Raw genomic sequence first — 15,050 nt, 5'->3', positions numbered from 1 at the left:
CTTCCAATGCTGGTCTAGTAAAAAAAAAATGCTTTTTGCATATAATATGCTGTAAATAATGTTTTAGAGCAAAGTTGAAATGCAGGGTTATATTCCGCTTTAATTAGGGTCAGTGAGTCTATGGATTCCTTGTCTTGTCATTACTCTCATTCCTTACGTCATGTCAACATGAACCTCGAGCATATGGAAGGCCTGGAACCCACTACAGCGTTTTTTGAGCGTTTAGTGAGCAGTTTCAATCGCTAGCGATTTCCCTAAATGCCCTGTTAATGTAAATGGATGGGACAGATTCCACTAGAGCGATTGCGATTAAGGAAATCGCAGTCGCAGGACATGCAACATTTTGGGAGCGTTTCCATTCTAATGAATTGTATAGGAAAAGTGAAAACACTCCCAAAATCACTAACCCCATCACAAATCGCTAGCGATTGCGATAGTGCTTTGCGCTTCTTAGGCCTAAATCATATACCATATGCAAAAATAACCTTTTACCAGGTTACCTTTTACCAAGTGAATCTTTGCGTACGTCAAGTGGATTGGGTAATATCAGGAAACTTCCGCTCACTGCAAATTTGGTCACCTTAACAAGGATCCAGGTTGAAGCTGACCAATCTACTCAGTGCTAGTTCTGAGCAACCACAGTGGTCTGCGCTTGACACCCAGGTCACTAGGATTATAGTTAGGTGAAATCTAATGGGAAGCCTGTCCAGATAGGAAACCTTTGTTGCCCATAAACTAGCTTGCTTACCGCAAAATTTCAAGTTGTTGAATGTAGTTCTCCTTTACACTTACTTGAAGGTTTAACTGTGCGCCTTGGGAATAAACTGTACTTGCAGAGTATGTTTTGATTACTGAAATATTTCAAAAGCCCACTGCTTTAATAATGCTCCGAGGTCCACTTACAGCTTCTTTTTCTAATATCGTACCTTTAAAGTGCTTTTCAAAATTCGCAGTCTGTGTAGTTTTTCATTGACTACTGGATCACTACACCTTTTAATAAAAGACTTCTTGTACTCCATTTTGGTTGAAAGGCGCTGTTCTCCGAGCGGGGACAGACTGGCCTTTTCCAGGGCCCTGTAGAGATCTTGTAATGAGTCAGCTGGCTTCTCGTTAGCAGTTTCTGCTATCACGAAAACAGAAGGAATGGAGCAACATTAACGGGAAAATGAGGCAGCACCTTTTATTTGTATTTTTTCTTTTTTTAACACAATCTATTTTTTCTAGCCTAGTTTTCCTATGATGCGGATTTGCTCCATCACCCTTTGTCACAGTTCAGTTTGCTTTATTTGTATTTCATACAAACAAAAGCAATTTTGGGAGTTTATAAAAAAAAAAAGTTTAAGAAAGGGAGTTTATGTTGCCATTCTGTTTGGTATTGCATAATAAAGCACATCTTTTATGCATATCAACTAATGATCTTTTGTTCAAATGCAACTTTATGCAAATAGACAAGTCAAAAAACATTTATATCACATCTTTCTCCTGGCTGACAAAGCACCAGAGCTGCCGCCATTAGGGCATGCTCAGTAGGCAGTAGCAGTGTTAGGGAGGCTTGCCTAAGGCCTCCTTACTGAATAGGTACTGACTTACTGAACAGGAAGCGCTGAGATTCAAACCATGGCCACTTGTGTCAGAGACAGAGCCTTTAAAGGACCACTATCGCGAAAAAAGTAGGCAGTTAAAATCTGACAGAACCAACAGGTTTTGGGCCAGTCCATCTCCTCATGAGGAATTCTCAGGGTTTTCTTTGTATTCAACAGCATTTCCTGAACCACAGTTTAACTACCAAAATAGTAATTACCAACCAGCCTTCCTAATCACTTGCACACTATTTTGTCAGTTAGACTTTGCAACTGCTGCTCAGGAAATGCAATAGTGGTTCTTCAACTAATACAGTATCCAACCAGAGTATACTTTTAAAGTCAGTTTTGTGTTCATTTTAACCATTAAGGGTGTTTTAAATATATACTGATCCGAATATATATTTTGAATTTTCTCTACATGTTCTCAACCAAAAAAGGGTTGAAGGAGATTTCTGAGATTTCGCAAGGTGGCTGAATCATGCATTTTCCTATGCTTTCAGCCTGCTTGTAAAAAAATATTACCAAAAGGACAATCAATATAATTGTTATTGGGCAGGCTGAGCGCGGGAAGGTGATATAGCCCCTGGCTGGGCAGTGGCAATTTTTGCAAATCATTTAAAAATTTTAAATACATAGTTATAAAATGTAGCTACATTACTTTTTTCTATGTTGTTGTCACTTGTAGTAAGTAGTGAAAATCTGACAAACCTGACAGGTTTTGGACTAGTCCATCTCCTCATGAAAGATTCTCAGGAATTTCTCAATTTACAAAAGCATCTACTGAATGGCAGTTCAGTCCAACTTTCAAAATGGTGTGCAAATGAGTAGGGAGGCCAGCCAACATCTTTATATAGATGCTTTCCAGATAGGTTGTTTTTTTTGTAAAAAAATAAATGAATACTGAGGCTCTCCCATGAGGAGATGGTCTAGTTTAAAATTTGTCCCATCTGTCCACTGTTTACTATGTTCCTCTAAGTGACAGCAACAGAGAAAAATAGTAATTTATAGTGCATTTTCAGAGAAAAATGTACATTTTATAGGCATGTAGTTGAAATTTTACCATTTGTCGTGCTAGTGTTGCTTTAAAAAAGCCACTCAGTGTAACATTTTTGCTGTAGTTGTATTCCTCCACTGTAACTGGGCCAGAACCCACTTCATTAACACATTCATTTAACACAGACAGTGTATTCTATCAGTCTTTCTGGATAAGATCACTTTATAAAACTGCCTGTTTAGGGACCATAATTGCTGCATTTTTTAGACCACCAGAATCTTTCATGTGGAAAAAAGGCTCAGTTGTATTTTTATCAGTAGGTCAATATATGGACAAAGCTGCTGTCTGGTATGTGAGCTAGTGCCCTTATCAGTTTGTCTTTATTCTGGGGAGATAGCCAGGCATTGTATAGCATTGCAGTGCATAAAGATTTCCTACAAGGAGTGTAATTTACATACATGGGGCTTGATAAAAGGCACAGTACTTGCATCATAAGAAAAAACTATCATACGCGAGAATACAATTTTATTTCCATTTTCCCATTTCTACTGTGACAAAAGACAATGGAGCTTACCTACGTACTGTTAATCTGTATTAAGGTGGCCACACACGATACAATAAAATGATCCAATTTTAAAGCAATTCAATAAAAAAAAAAAAAAGATTGGATTTCCCCCAAAATCGAAAACTTTTTTTTTTTAAATTCGAGTAAGAAATCCGATCGGATTTCCCATTGTTATACAATAAAAGTTGATCAGAAATGGTGGATTTTTTTGATCAATTTTTATGAAAAGTGAATGGTGTGTGGTAGATTTTCTCAGTTTCCAATCATTTTTATCAAAATTGAGGAAAAATTGAACATGTGTATGGTACATTGGTCAGATTTTGAAGTATTACAATCAGTTAGAAAAATGTATTGCTGTTCTTGACTTGAACAGATATTTAAGAAATTGTGTGGTGTGTGGCTACCTTTAGACTATCTTATTTAGACAAGGCAGATGTCTAAAAATTTAGATGCCGCCCGTTTCTCCAAAGTTAAGCGGGTGATAAGGAAAGGAACGGACACCTCAATTAATATGCTGCCCGATATTCTGTTTAAATATTAAACAAGTTGTATAAGATAAGAACAGGAGAAATTTGATAAACCTAATTGTAGTAAATGCTGTATTATTATTAGTAAACATCCTGATGGTGGCTGTTTGCCATGTCAGTGCCTCCCCACAGGAGCCGGTTAAGCAGCTGATTCAGACGATTAAGCCTGGTACACACTATGTAACTTTTACCTCAGATCCTATTTGAGCGAGATATTCAGGTCTGACATCGATCAGATATAGAAGCAATGCAGTGTACACTTTTTTTTTTTTCGAATTCTGATCAGATGTAATAATTTTTCCAATTGGAGAATCATCAAAAATGAATCAAAAGAACATACACACGGATTGATAGCCAGTATTTTAATCAATATTTTCCAGCATGTCTGATCGTCTTCTGATCGAGAAAGAGGTTGATTTTGAGCTTGGGATTTGTTGCTTTCAATCAATAGGCTGGAAATAGGATCTCTAGTGAAAATTGCATGGTGTGCACCAGGGCTTAAAAGGGTTACTTAACCTCCTTGGCGGTTATCCCGAGCTAGGGTCGGGGCGCAAAACTGCAGCTCAGAGCGGTAATCCCGACCTCTGCTCTGGGTAGCCGCCGGAGGCTGTGTGTAGAGCTATGCGCGCAGCGGGCGTTTCTACATACCTCCCGGGGGATGCAGACGTCGGCTGCCATTCTTTCGCACCTCCGCAGCTCTACTTACTCCATGACGACAGCCGGCAATCTCACTTTAGAGTTGCAGCGCCACCCGGAGGATGAAAGGAAAACTGCAGCGCTGGAGCCAGGGAGGTGAGTGATTGTGGAACTGCTGCAGATCTCCCTGGCAGAATGATTTTTTCCAGGTTTTAGGGTCTGAAAGGGTGCAACAAAATTGCACCGCTTTTAGATCCTAAAATCCGGAAAGAATCATAATGCTACGAGGGTTAAAGGGAGCCCAAACTGAGAAGGATATGGATTCTTAAAAAATCCATTTAAAACAATGCCAGTGGCCTGGCAGTCCTGCAGTTCTTGTGTCTCTAATACTTTTAGCCACAGCCCGTCAACAAGCATGCAGATCAGGTGCCCTGACTGAAGTCAGACTGAATTAGCTGCATGCTTGTTTCAGGTGTGTGACTCAGCCACTACTGCAGCCAAAGGGCTCAGCAGGATTGCCAAGCAACAGGTATTGTTTAATAGGAAACCTCCATATCCCTCTCAGTTTAAGTTCCCTTTAAAGAGAACCTGAAGTGAGAGATGTATGGAGGTTGCCATATTTATTTCCTTTTAAACAATGCCAGTTGCCTGGTGGCCCAGCTGATCTATTTGACTGCAGTAATGTCTGAATCACACCAGAAACAAGCAGGCAGCTAATCTTGTCAGACCTGACAAAGTCAGAAATACCTGATCTGCTGCATGCTTGTTCATAGTCTGTGGCTAAAAGTATTAGGAGGCAGAGGTTCAGCTAGGACTGCCAGGCAACTAGTATTGTTTTAAAGGAAATAAATATGGCAGCCTACTCATCACTCATTTCAGGTGTCCTTTAAGCGTAAAAAAAGAGAGAAGTTCAACTTACCTGGGCTTCTAGCAGCCCCCTGCAGTTATCTTGTGCCTGTACCATCCTGTCGTAACCCTCCAGCTAGCAGCGGCAACTCTGGCTGTGGCCAGTCACAGGCTAGTGCACATGCTCGGCCCTGAGCTGCATGCACTCTGATCACCTTCCCCATTGCCAGGAGCATTCTGTGCATCCGCAGTAACAATTTTCCTGCACTGCACATGCGCAGAATGCTGCCGTGCACAGGGATGCAATGAGGAGGCACATAGCAGGCCAGCTTTAAAGTGGATCCGAGATGAAAAAGTAACTATAACAAGTAACTTGTCTATATATCTTATCTAAAGTTTAGATAGTTTACACAGCAATTCTAGCTGCATACAGCTTTAATAGAAAATTATTATTTCTTCCTGTGATACAATGACAGCAGCCATGTTGCTTGTAAACATTACACAGAGGCAGGCTTATCTGCATCTTGTGCAAAGAAACCTAATCCCCCCTCCTCCTCCCTCCTCCCAGGGCCGGCCTTTGACCTGAGTGACCGGTGCGATCGCTCAGGGCGCCGGCTTCCAGGGGGCGCTCCTGTCCCCTGGCTGCATGTTTAAACGTGGAGGCTGCCGCTGCGGCCCCAGCTGGGTCCTCCCGCTCCGCCCCCTGGTGCCGCTGCTGGGGATGATGGGGGGGGCAAACATGTCCGTGCGTGCGGCCGCCGTGATGGAGGGGGGAGCCGCAGCGCGGGGAGGGCAGCCCGACCTCTCCCTCCCTTCCTCTCCGGGCCACCCTCTGTGCTCCCCCCTCCGATGTAGCAGAGAGAACAACTCACCTCCCTGGTTCCGATCACCAGCGCCTCTCACTTGCCGCTAGTATCTTCTACATTAGTCACTGATGCACACTAAACTTCCTGCTTAACAGGAAGTTTAGTGTGTATCAGTAACTATGTACAAGAGAGTAGACCAGCGGCAAGTGAGAGGCGCCGGCGATCGGAACCAGGGAGGTGAGTTGTTCTCTCTGCTACATCGGAGGGGGGGAGCACGGAGGGGGGCCCGGAGAGGAAGGGAGAGAAAGATCGGGCTGCCCTCGCCACGGCTCCCCCCTCCACTATGAGGGGATAGGTGGTGGTGGTGGTGGTGGTGGTGGGGGGGGGGGGGGGTACCTACCTACCTACCTACCTTATACTGAGGGCAGCTACTTATCTAGCCAATACTGAGGGCAGCTACCTATCTAACCTATACTGGGGGCACCTACCTATCTAACCTATACTGGGGGCACCTACCTATCTAACCTATACTGGGGGCACCTACCTATCTAACTTATACTGGGGGGCAGCTACCTATCTAACCTATACTGGGGGGCAGCTACCTATCTAACCTATACTGGGGGGCAGCTACCTATCTAACCTATACTGGGGGCAGGTACCTATCTAACCTATACTGGGGGCACCTACCTATCTTACCTATACTGGGGGCACCTACCTATCTAACCTATACTGGGGGCACCTACCTATCTAACCTATACTGGGGGCACCTACCTATCTAACCTATACTGGGGGCAGCTACCTATCTAACCTATACTGGGGGCAGCTACCTATCTAACCTATACTGGGGGCAGCTACCTATCTAACCTATACTGGGGGCACCTACCTATCTAACCTGTACTGGGGGCACCTACCTATCTCATCTATACTGGGGCCAGCTACCTATCTAACCTATACTGGGGGGCAGCTACCTATCTAACCTATACTGGGGGGCAGCTACCTATCTAACCTATACTTGGGGGCAGCTACCTATCTAACCTATACTGGGGGGCAGGTACCTATCTAATGTATACTGGGGCACCTACCTATCTAACCTATACTGGGGGCACCTACCTATCTAACCTATACTGGGGGCACCTACCTATCTAACCTATACTGGGGGCAGCTACCTATCTAACCTATACTGGGGGCAGCTACCTATCTAATCTATACTGGGGGCAGCTACCTATCTAATCTATACTGGGGGCACCTACCTATCTAACCTATATTGCAGGTACCTACCTACCTATCTAACCTGTACTGGGGGCACCTACCTTTCTAACCTATAGCTGGGACAAATGCCTACCTAACCTATACTGGGGCAAGTATACTGGCTACCTATACTGGGGGCACCTACCTGGCTAACCTATACTGGGGGGGGAATGTATAGCTGGCTACCTTTACTTTGGGGGGGGGGGGACTTATATCTATATGTCAGGAATCAGGATGGTCGGAGGCACGCTGAGCCTCAGGCTGCTGCAGAGAAGCGCGCAGCACGTGTGCCACTCAGCCCTGTGACAATATCCTGAGTGACAACGAGTCCTTCTCCCCTGCTCCCTGAATTCTGGCACCTACACTGGCACTAAGACCCCCCCCCCCCCAATTAGTGTATGTGTGTGGTGCGCTCACACGCGAAGAGGATGAATGTGGGGGGGGGGGGGAGCACCAAAATCTGGTTACGCTCAGGGCGCTGTGAAACCTAAGGCCGGCCCTGCCTCCTCCCCTCTGCCTCTGAAATCAATGGCTAGTAACACCTCCTCCTCTTCCTGCCCAGACTGAGTTCCCATGAGCCCTTGCTACTGCCAAGGCTCTCTGAAAACCTGTGGGTGTGGTTTATTTAGTTTATAGGGTATTAGAGTATTAAAACACAAACAAAAAAGTATTTGGCCTGAGGAATGCCCTATAAACAATAGGAAAGGAACACAATTATGCAATGAGTAAAAGTTCACCTCAGATCCACTTTAAGGAGGTTGCCACTACTGGCTGCAGGGTCACGAAAGGACAGGTACATGATGACTTGGGGGGGGGGGGGGGGGACTTTGAGGGGATAGCTGCAAAAAGCCACAGGTAAGTTAAACTGAATTAGGGTTTTAAAACACATGGATGTTAATCCTTTACAAATATTACTCCATGTCCTGTCTGCTATTACAGCAGGTCTTAACACTTTTGGATATCCCAGCTGACAGACAACTGACTCATCCAATGACAAAGCAAAAAAAAAAAAAAACATTTTAATTGGCAAGAATAAGACTTGGGGTTGTACAATCAGCTTTTACCAAGTACAATTAGTATTGAAATCCAACAATTTCCTGATTAATATCATTAGATGTATGAAACTGTCATGTAGGAAGGATTTGGAATAATGAATGTTAAAAATATTTACTACTGCAAAGACATTGAAAAATATATGAAAGCATTAACTAGTAGTCTATTGTATATAGTCTTGCTATGCCTTACAGCTAGATTATCCCCAATCCCCAAGTAGTGTAGCATTGATGCCCGGTAGTAAGCAGAGGTCCTTTAATGAAATATCTTGTGTGTTGGCAGTGATGAAGTACAGGAAGGAGAAAAGACTGGGAGGCCGCCAGCACTGTATTCTGCTGTCAACTCCTAACAGCCTGGGTTGTTTACATTTTATTCTACTAATTGGTGCACACTTTAAATCTCATCAGTGCTAACGTATTAGAGATACAAAACTGCTAATTTGATCTGGCACCTCTGTGCTGATCATCAACAAGAGTTATAATTATGTCTTATTTATTAAAAATATATGACATGGTATGGTAGTTTAAATGTAATAGCAGCGTTAAGAGCTGTACAGTTTGCATAAGTAACTCAACATGGTAAAAAGCAGAAACATACCACAGACACAATGATTAAACAACTCAAAGCAAACAGCTAAGCAAACAGTTGAAATACATATAGTGCATATTTCCTCCTGGCTAATCATTTTTTGGTTTTGCAAAGCCAGCCTTATGATTCATGCACACAGCTGTGTTATCTTTCTGATCACTGAACTGTGACTCTTCTCAATAGTGTCCTTGTTCGGATTCAGGTTGTCCTTCTACTGGACCCAAAAATGGCTGTTTGAATTTGGACCTAGCCAACCCCAAAACCACCGGGTGCTTCTGCGAACATTTGGCAAAATGACTGCAGTGGAATTCGGGAAAAAATTGCCTTAAAGAGAACCCGAGGTGTGTTTAAAGAATGTTATCTGCATACAGAGGCTGGATCTGCCTATACAGCCCAGCCTCTGTTGCTATCCCAAACCCCACTAAGGTCCTCCTGCACTCTGCAATCCCTCATAAATCACAGCCGTGCTGTGAGGCTGTGTTTACATCTGTAGTGTCAGACTCAGCTGCTCCCCCGCCTATTGCATAGCTCCTTTCCCTGCCCCTGTCCCTTCCCTCCAATCAGCAGGGAGGGAAGGGATGCAGGCGGGGACTGGAGTTCTGCAGGAGGCGGGGAGAGCAGCAGACTGACACTATAGCGATAAACACAGCCAGCTCTGACAAGCTGTTTGTCAGCAGCGTGGCTGTGATTTATGAGGGATTGCAGAGTGCAGGGGGACCTTAGGGGGGCTTGGGATAGCAACAGAGGCTGGGCTGTATAGGCAGATCCAGCCTCTGTATGCAGATAATATTTTTCAAACCCACCTCGGGTTCTCTTTCAGATTCACCAAGCTGAAGAAGATGGACCCATCTGATCCAATAACCAGCAAATTGGACACAGAGCTATCTGATCAGGCATTTCATTTAAAAGAGAGACACAAAAATAAATGGTGCTGGCCAACATCCGTACTGGAAATAAATTTGCAATAATAACACCTTTATTTAAAAGGTGGGAGACCACCAGGCATTATTTCTATTTAGTTGTCAATTCAATCAGTCCTCCCACAATCAACACAAGTAAAATTAATGCCTTCGCCCTTCCAGCTAAGAAAGTCTGAGGACTTGGACATTCTCGAAATACAAATTATGGTACCTTCAAGTGAGCTTCATCTGTACTGTTTAACAAAGAAGTGCACCACTGACTGTATATAGAATGTAATTATTAGATACTCTTATTTAATATTTTATGTATACTTGTATCAAAATCCTGATTCTTTTCAGTAGGTATTTCATGGTGCTTTTGTAATACAATGCAGGATTGTGTTATTCTCATTTTTGAATGTAAAATGTAGAATCACAATAGGCTAAAGCTGAAGTTCTTTTTCTTAACCTTTATTGTTGCTTGTCGTAACACAAGTTTGTATTTGACTGAGGTTTGGCATTTTACTGGTAAACTTTGGCTGTCAACAAATATTGCTGATTCTCAGGACATGCCTTATCAACTTTACGGAGAGCGATTCCTAAATAGCGGATTAGGAAAAAGCCAGAAAACGCTAGAATGAAATTCTTGGTCACTGCCGGCAAGCCTTCAAAAAAGATAAATAACGGTCTCCAATTTTCATTAGTAAACAGGGTTGAAAATATACAAATTAAATCACAGTGGCATGACAAGCCTTCCGGTTCAACAGTTGTTCCTATACTGGTGTCCTTCAAGAAGGACATGCATTGCAGCGTAAAGTGTGCTGATGCTGAAGTGGAAGCTGCCAACACCACTTCATAGAAACATAGAAACCAGCATTGCAATAACTTGTTGCAGAGTCCACACAGATAACTATTAACACCCACTGGTGATTCTCTGGACATGCCTTATCAGCTAAACTGACGGGGTATGGCGACTCTCAGATTGGCAATTAGGAAAATGGAAGAAAATACTAGGACATAATTCTGAGTTACTTATAACCGATAAGACTTTTTCTGATTGGATGCTGTTGCAATGCTGGTTTCCACATTTCTATGTGGAGTTGTATTCAGCCTTCATGTGGGTATCTGGTAATTTTTATAATCTGCAATACATGACCTACTTTTAGGACTCTAGAATAGGGAGCATGGTGGAATCAGAAGGCTTGTTACACCACCATGCCTTAATGCAGAGGTAGAGTTGAGCTGAAATTTTCGTAATTTCACATTACTAAAATTACGCATGCGAAATTTGCGATTACGATGCGAAATTACAGTAGCGTAATTGCCATTAAAATCGTAATTGAAAATACCGTAAGCGTAATTTTCAACGCGTAATTTCGCGTTTCGTTCATGCCATAATTTCGCATTAAACGCTACCATAATTTCGCGTTAAACCGTAACGCTCCGTATAATATAAAAAAGCCGCCGACTTTAAGGGTTAATAGCAAAGCCCCCTTAAATGCTAAGAGCCTCAAATTTGGAGAATATATTAATGAGATCAGGAGGAATAAGAGGAAAAAAAATGTTTTCAAAAAGACCTTATAGTTTTTGAGAAAATCGATGTTAAAGTTTCAAAGGAAAAATGTAAACATTTAAAAACCCGCCGACTTTAACGGTTAATAGCAAAGCCTGCTTAAAGTTTAGGAACACCAAATTCCCAGGGTATATTAAGGGGATCAGTGGGAATAAGAGGAAAATTTTTTTTTTCAAAAAGACCTTATAGTTTTTGAGAAAATCGATTTTTAAGTTTCAAGGGCGAAAATGTCTTTTAAATGCAGAAAATGTCAGTTTTTTTTGCACAGGTAACAATAGTGTATTATTTTCATAGATTCCCCCAAGTGGGAAGAGTTTTACTTACTTCGTTCTGAGTGTGGGAAATATTAAAAAAAAACGACGTGGGGTCCCCCCTCCCAGACCTCTTTAACCCCTTGTCCCCCATGCCGGCTGGGATAGCCAGAATGCGGAGCACCGGCCGCGTGGGGCTCCGCACCCTGACTATACCAGCCCGCATGGTCCATGGATTGGGGGGTCTCGGAAGGGGAGGGGCAGCCAAGCTTTCCCCTCCCCCTCCGAGCCCTTGTCCAATCCAAGGACAAGGGGCTCTTCTCCACCTCCGATGGGCGGTGGAGGTGGAGGCCGCGATTTCCTCGGGGGGAGGTTCATGGTGGAATCTGGGAGTCCCCTTTAAAAAGGGGTCCCCCAGATGCCCACCCCCCCTCCCAGGAGAAATGAGTATAGAGGTACTTGTACCCCTTACCCATTTCCTTTAAGAGTTAAAAGTAAATAAACACACAAACACTTAGAAAAAGTATTTTAATTGAACAAAAAACATAACCACGAAAAAAGTCCTTTAATATTCTTAATTAACCATTAATACTTACCTGTCCCTTTAAATAAATGATCCCTCGAAATAGCCTCGGAAATGTTCTATCAGTTACAATGTAACAAAGTTATTACAATGTAACAACTTTGTTACATTGTAACTACGCCGCACCCGACGTCACTCGCCGCCGCCGCATACGCGTCTGCGCTGCACACATTCCCGACAGAGCTCTGAGCTATATAGCTCAGAGCTCTGAGAAGCATCTTTGTATTTTGGCTCCAAGGAGCCCCATTGGTCCTTAGCAGACCAATGGGGTTCCTTCAAATCAAAAGGAACCCCATTGGTCTGCTAAGGACCAATGGGGCTCCTTGGAGCCCAAATACAAAGATGCTTCTCAGAGCTCTGAGCTATATAGCTCAGAGCTCTGTCGGGTCCGTGCAGGACGCTAAGTCCCCGCAGCTCCCGCTGCCCTCCCCGCCTCTCCCACATGTCACCCACATGTCACTCACATGTGGGTGACATGTGGGTGACAGATGTGGGCGGGGTGGACAGCGGGAGCTGCGGGGACTTAGCGTCCTGCACGACCCGACAGAGCTCTGAGCTATATAGCTCAGAGCTCTGAAAAGCATCTTTGTATTTGGGCTCCAAGGAGCCCCATTGGTCCTTAGCAGACCAATGGGGTTCCTTCAAATCAGAAGGAACTGATTTGAAGGAACCCCATTGGTCTGCTAAGGACCAATGGGGCTCCTTGGAGCCAAAATACAAAGATGCTTCTCAGAGCTCTGAGCTATATAGCTCAGAGCTCTGTCGGGAATGTGTGCAGCGCAGACGCGTATGCGGCGGCGGCGAGTGACGTCGGGTGCGGCGTAGTTACAATGTAACAAAGTTGTTACATTGTAATAACTTTGTTACATTGTAACTGATAGAACATTTCCGAGGCTATTTCGAAGGATCATTTATTTAAAGGGACAGGTAAGTATTAATGGTTAATTAAGAATATTAAAGGACTTTTTTCGTGGTTATGTTTTTTGTTCAATTAAAATACTTTTTCTAAGTGTTTGTGTGTTTATTTACTTTTAACTCTTAAAGGAAATGGGTAAGGGGTACAAGTACCTCTATACTCATTTCTCCTGGGAGGGGGGTGGGCATCTGGGGGACCCCTTTTTAAAGGGGACTCCCAGATTCCACCATGAACCTCCCCCCCAGGAAATCGCGGCCTCCACCTCCACCGCCCATCGGAGGTGGAGAAGAGCCCCTTGTCCTTGGATTGGACAAGGGCTCGGAGGGGGAGGGGAAAGCTTGGCTGCCCCTCCCCTTCCGAGACCCCCCAATCCATGGACCATGCGGGCTGGTATAGTCAGGGTGCGGAGCCCCACGCGGCCGGTGCTCCGCATTCTGGCTATCCCAGCCGGCATGGGGGACAAGGGGTTAAAGAGGTCTGGGAGGGGGGACCCCACGTCGTTTTTTTTCAATATTTCCCACACTCAGAACGAAGTAAGTAAAACTCTTCCCACTTGGGGGAATCTATGAAAATAATACACTATTGTTACCTGTGCAAAAAAAACTGACATTTTCTGCATTTAAAAGACATTTTCGCCCTTGAAACTTAAAAATCGATTTTCTCAAAAACTATAAGGTCTTTTTGAAAAAAAAATTTTTTCCTCTTATTCCCACTGTTCCCCTTAATATACCCTGGGAATTTGGTGTTCCTAAACTTTAAGCAGGCTTTGCTATTAACCGTTAAATTCGGCGGGTTTTTAAAGGTTTACATTTTTCCTTTGAAACTTTAACATTGATTTTCTCAAAAACTATAAGGTCTTTTTGAAAAAAATTTTTTTCCTCTTATTCCTCCTGATCTCCTTAATATATTCTCCAAATTTGAGGCTCTTAGCATTTAAGGGGGCTTTGCTATTAACCCTTAAAGTCGGCGGCTACCTAACATTGATACATGCGTCAACTTTTCCGCTTCGGGAGCATGACCATACGCATTAATTTCGTAATAGCCGTTGCAATGCGAAAATTACGTGAAAATTACGCTTACGCGAAATTTCGCTAAATCCTTCTTCATTACGATTATGTACTTACGGCCATAAACGTAATTACACTAATTATGCGAAATTTCACGAAATCATAATTACTCCATTACGCTCATCTCTATGCAGAGGTGTCAAACTGCAGTCCTCGAGGGACATAGTCATGCCAGTATTTAGGATGGACAGATAAACGGAGCATAGTGCTCTACTTGATGAACCACAACTTTCCCAATTCAGTTCCATCACTTAATTTGAGCCATGCGAAAAATGTGTGAGGAGCTTGGCCCTTGAGGACTGGAGTGTGACATCCCTGGCTTAAAGTGGTCTAACACCCAGCATTTCAACTTAAACTATTATGCCAGAATTTCTTTAAGCAGAAATTCACTAAACAGTTAAAACTCAGCATTTTAGTGCTGTATTCAGCTAGCATTCTGCTTCGGAGCTGAGCTTTAGATACAAATGTATTATGTTTGGAATGTAAATAAACCTCTGCAAAGCCTGTCTGGGAAGCCCTCTGTGCACTCTCAGAGAGACTTTTGTTTATTTACATTCAAAACATGATACATTTGTATCTAAAGCCCAGCTCGGAAGCGGAATCCTAGCTGAATACAGCACTAAAATGCTGAATTTTAACTATTCAGTGAATTTCTGCTTAAAAAAAATTCTGGCATAATAGTTTTTAAGCTGTAATCAATCTATTACCGCAAAGTTGAAATGCTGGGTGTTAGACTGCTTTAATGTATATTTATAAATGTGCAGAACTAATTTGAATTGGGGGCAGCCTAGAATTTGCCCTAGTGTTTTCAAACTTTGGTTGTCACAACAGTTCTATTATGATGCCGATGCAGAACTGGGTTGCCAAAGCTCTTTAGAAGCAGACAGATCTGTATGCAGTTGAACTTTAAACAAG

The 15,050-nt window shown here is 43.2% G+C and overlaps 1 protein-coding gene across 7 annotated transcripts in view; it reads right to left on the bottom strand.

Moving 5' to 3' along the window:
* The window catches only part of CNKSR2 (connector enhancer of kinase suppressor of Ras 2), a 496,515-nt gene that overhangs the window by 12,581 nt on the left and 468,884 nt on the right, over positions 1–15,050 (bottom strand). For 5 of the 7 annotated variants that reach the window (XM_068270009.1, XM_068270012.1, XM_068270011.1 and 2 more), the window contains one exon: positions 927–1,123. The exons of 1 other annotated variant lie outside the window; for it this stretch is intronic. In XM_068270009.1, the coding sequence (XP_068126110.1) occupies positions 927–1,123 (197 nt within the window). The remainder of the gene's footprint in view (positions 1–926; positions 1,124–15,050) is intronic. One more of the 7 variants, XM_068270010.1, reaches the window with a different exon arrangement.

Source organism: Hyperolius riggenbachi, chromosome 2 (genome assembly GCF_040937935.1).
Source record: "Hyperolius riggenbachi isolate aHypRig1 chromosome 2, aHypRig1.pri, whole genome shotgun sequence".
NCBI classification, from domain to species: Eukaryota; Metazoa; Chordata; class Amphibia; order Anura; family Hyperoliidae; genus Hyperolius; species Hyperolius riggenbachi.
Note: the sequence above shows the minus strand (reverse complement) of the source record. Positions and strands in the feature narration are given on the sequence as shown.